The sequence below is a fragment of the Cydia strobilella genome, chromosome 1, assembly GCF_947568885.1.
Source record: "Cydia strobilella chromosome 1, ilCydStro3.1, whole genome shotgun sequence".
In the NCBI taxonomy this organism is placed as follows: Eukaryota; Metazoa; Arthropoda; class Insecta; order Lepidoptera; family Tortricidae; genus Cydia; species Cydia strobilella.
This window is the reverse complement of record NC_086041.1, coordinates 29,729,561-29,734,010: the sequence shown is the minus strand read 5'-3', so window position 1 is coordinate 29,734,010 and position 4,450 is coordinate 29,729,561. Positions and strand designations below refer to the sequence as shown.

General features: G+C 35.9%; 1 protein-coding gene across 1 annotated transcript; it reads left to right on the top strand.

The window, feature by feature from the left end:
* Positions 1–2,262: 2,262 nt before the first annotated feature.
* Positions 2,263–3,951, top strand: LOC134743186 (putative serine protease K12H4.7). Its single transcript, XM_063676568.1, has one exon. The coding sequence runs from the start codon at positions 2,326–2,328 to the stop codon at positions 3,736–3,738; it is 1,413 nt and encodes a 470-aa protein (XP_063532638.1). The 5' UTR covers positions 2,263–2,325; the 3' UTR covers positions 3,739–3,951.
* The last annotated feature ends 499 nt before the right edge of the window (positions 3,952–4,450 follow it).

Here is a 4,450-nt window from a genome sequence, read left to right as displayed (position 1 = left end):
CGTAGTTTTGTAAGGTCAGCTTTTTGTCATAAGAAATTTATCAAGAAATCGGAGTAGTTGGTTAAAAAAATAAGGAAGCCACAGAATACAGAAATGAGGGCTATCGTTTTTTTGCTCACCAGTTGGCGCCTCTGTTGATGGTGGTCCAAAAGACTATAGAACAGCTGTCAGTCATTGAAGTGACAAGTGACATTTGACATTTCGAACTATGGAAAAGACCACCATCTACACTAGCGCCTCTAGCGGCGAATTCATACGCGTTAGCCCTCATTGATAACGTATAGTGTGACATAAAATAGTAGAAATTAATTAAAATGGAACAAAAAAATTCCATACTACTTGTTGCCATGTTTAAGCATTTTACGTCAAAAATGTGACAGTTACGTAGGAAGTGGCGCCCTCAATAATTTTCTACAATTTCTTGTTGGACTATAGTAAAATTATAGATTGGCCAGGGACTGTCTCATTTGAAACATAAACAGAGAGAATTATACTATCTTTGTCTTAGGCTAGTACTAGCACTCAAAATGTTTTTATTTACTGACAAATTAGGTTTGCCAGGCTAAAGTTATCTCTCCGGATTTGACGCTCTCTTATTCAGACCTATCATTCTCTGTGATACGGCTCAATATAGGTTAGCAATAAAATTAACAGATAAACAATCCCGATAGTACCTACTCATATACTTACTTTACTCTTTGACCTACTCGATCGGGGTTGTTTATCCGTGGGTGTAAACTCCTTACAACGTAGCGGTTATATCCTCCTTGCTAGAACTAGTAATATCTGTGACCAAAGACATTTCAGTGCAGGTGACAGATTTGACGTGCGGTCTGCAGCCGCAGTTGCATAATACACCAAATACGCAAAAATCACCATGCTACGTGCAGTCGGTATCGTCATTCATTTTACTATGGAAATTGACAATAAGACCGACGCGTTCAGGCCGCTGCAGTAGTGTCGGAGCAGTAGTGGAGCTGCGGTTCCAAAATACGTTAAAATCACCATATTACGTGCAGTCGATATCGTCATTCATTTTACTATGGAAATTGACAATAAGACCGACGCGTTCAGGCCGCTGCAGTAGTGTCGGAGCAGTAGTGGAGCTGCGGTTCCAAAATACGTTAAAATCACCATATTACGTGCAGTCGATATCGTCATTCATTTTACTATGGAAATTGACAATAACACCGACGCGTTTAGGCCGCTGCAGTAGTGTCGGTGCAGTCGCGCAGCTGCGGTCGGAAATGGACAGTCACCTTAAAACTATGATTGAATCTATACGTTTCATTGAATATTTTAATTAAAAAATATGCAATTTTTTTTATAATTAATAATAAGACTAATTGTTAAATGAAATTAAAATTATTTAGAAAATTTATGAAGCGCGTTTCTAATTGTAAACATTAAAATTACGCTAAAGAAAAAGGATCAAAAATAAATCCATTTTAGAACTTTTCTGAACAAAGCTTTTGTGCATAAATTGTTGCAAATTTTAAAGTGCGTTTTAAACCTATGTTCGTGATTTTTTTCTATTAGGCGAAAGTCAAAAAAGTAGGATTCGATTCGAAGATGTCACTAGACAAAATCCTCAAGATTGCTAATTAAATTTTTGGCAACCGTTTTGATTTAATAAAGAAAGCGGTACGATTTTTCAATAACTCCGCTCTCTCAACCTACGGCACCTTACCTTATATACCTTAGAATATATACCTACTTAGAACTGGCTTAGAAGAAGAAGATTGAGTATTCTTTGTTTGAAAAAAGAGTATAAGTAGGACTTTGGTAGGACTACTACAGGGACATATACCTATACCTATGTAAGTAAGAACCTATTTGTAGTTGTTTCTACAATATGTTTACGTTAAAAACCTTAACTGCACTATATTTTTCAATGTTGATTTATTTTACAATGTCAATCGTTAATTATGTAGTTATAAATAGATATCCTTTCTTTATGTTTTATTTGAGTGTAAATACTTTTTTAACAAGACCACTTAAAATCTTTAATTCAAATTTCTGAGAGTCGTCTGAAACCTACTTTGTAATATTTGAGGAAACATACCTACTTACTGGGCACACGTGGTACCTACACGTGAATAGATAACCAAATATTTAAGTATCGTTACGATTAACACAAAGAATCCTAAGTGTTTCCTACATTCTTAGTTTTATATTCGCTTTTAATTTAAGAATGTTTAGATAACAAGTATTACGTACATATGAATCAGGTATATAACTAAAGAAATTGCAGAATGCTACCTTACCGAAATTTGCATTGAAGCATGAACATAAGTAACAAGAGGTTCAAAATTTCCTATTAAAATGCAATACCTACATGTAATTATTTTACTTTGCTTCACCATAGCTGTAACTGCCATGTTTACAAACAATGGCTTGAAACAAATAAAACTAAGACTGACCGAAGGCAAAACTAAGCTAAGTTTGAAAAATGTTAAAGAAAAAAGGATCGAGCAGCCACTAGATCAATATGATCCACATGAAAACAGAACATTCCATACGAGATACTTCGAGAATTTCGAGTATTGGAAACCAAATGGACCTGTGTACGTATATATTGGCGGAGAAGGGGAGGAGAATGGAGAGCTCATAGCGAGCGATAACAGATCGTTAATAGTTCAATTAGCCAAGGACACAAATGGTGCTATGTTAGCTACGGAACACAGGTATTACGGAAAAAGTTTGCCCAACATTACTAAGGAAGATAAAATTAAATATTTTAAATATCTAAGCTCTAAACAAGCGCTAGCAGACATCGCAATGTTGATAATGAAGTTGAAATCGGATCCTAAGTTCGCGAGCTCACCAGTTGTGGTGGTCGGCGGGTCATACGCGGGCAACCTAGCAGCCTGGATGCGTCTGCTGTACCCCGATGTGGTGAACGCAGCAGTAGCTAGCAGCGCCCCTGTCCTTGCCAAGAAGGACTTTCATGAGTATTTAGATACTGTTCGATATACTTTTGCAAAATACGGAACTAAAAACTGTCTGCAAAATATCGAGAAGACATTTAAAAAAATCGAAAATTTATTGAAAAGCAGTGCTGGAATTGAAACGTTAAAAAAAGAGTTAAATATTTGCCCAAAAAATAATTTGACTAAGTTAGAAAATCAGCAATGCCTATTTAATAAATTGTATAACAAACTCAAATTCATCGCGCAATATGGCCAGGCCTCCAAGGTCAAATATGTTTGCGGTGATTATGAACCTAATAAAAAGTTGACACTTGATTTTGATTACTTTTTAAATAACGATATGTTAGTAGACGACTATTGTGCAAATGTTGATGATTGTTGGAACATTGACGACCAGGACGAAATGGCGTGGACATATCAATATTGCACCGAGTTTGGTTACTTACAAACAACATCATCTGAAAAGCAGCCCTTCGTTCACTGGGGCCCTTTGGAGTTTTCGTTCAAAAACTGCAAAGGTTTAGTGGAAGGAGACATCGAAAAGAGAATTGACGAGGGCGTGGCGAAGACCAATAAAATGTATGGAGGGCTGAGTCCTAAGGTGAGCAAGGTGGTGTTCCCACACGGGGACATGGACCCGTGGCACTCACTCGGGGTGCTACAGGACCTGGGACCCGACGCGCCGGCGGTCATGGTCAACGGTACTGCACATGGTGACATACTATTTGTTAGAGCTGGGGAACCAGCAGAAATGAAAGAAAAAAGAAAATACGTGAAGGAACTGATCAAGAAATGGATTAATTAATTATTAATTTGATATTATTTTTTATAAATAAAATGGTGAAGGTATAAATTTAACATCGGAAACTAGCAATAATATTATACATAATTTTTGAACTCCAATGAATTTATTTCTATATCGTGCATTATTACGAAACCATATTGAGTAAGTTACCATAAATGTATATATAAATATAAATGTACTTATACCAAGCCAATATAAATATATATTATTTTATTGTGTATTAAGCCATTTCCGTCAGTAGAAAAAAGCGACAAATTTAAAAAATGGAAGCGTGAAGAGTAATCGTCCCATAGAAAATTAGAATTTCGCGCCTTTTTCTACTGACCCGGGATACCGGGAATTAACCAGGTTTAAATGTTCCATTGGATAAGTAGGTACCTGGGTCAAACACAAAACTGTATTCACGTCTTTCCTGTAGACATACCCTAATTAACACTATTTTTGCATGAATTATTCGTTTTTTACAATTAATCTCATAATTGAATCGGCTCAACAAATTACATCATTATAATAATTGTACCTATCTGTATTTTAGTTTATATTAAAAAATAGCTAAAAGCGTTGTTTATTAACGCTTAAAAGCTCCTTACATGATAAATTTCTGGACCTACATAATAAACAACCTTGCTTTTTTAAAGAATTAAAAGCACTGCCATAAATAACCTAATAAACTTGGTGTGCTGAGATTGGTTGAGTGCCCGGCAATCAGGGA

Bases quoted from the DNA above. Each gene is read 5' to 3' on its own strand.
- LOC134743186 (XM_063676568.1), top strand. From the start codon at position 2,326: ATGCAATACCTACATGTAATTATTTTACTTTGCTTCACCATAGCTGTA.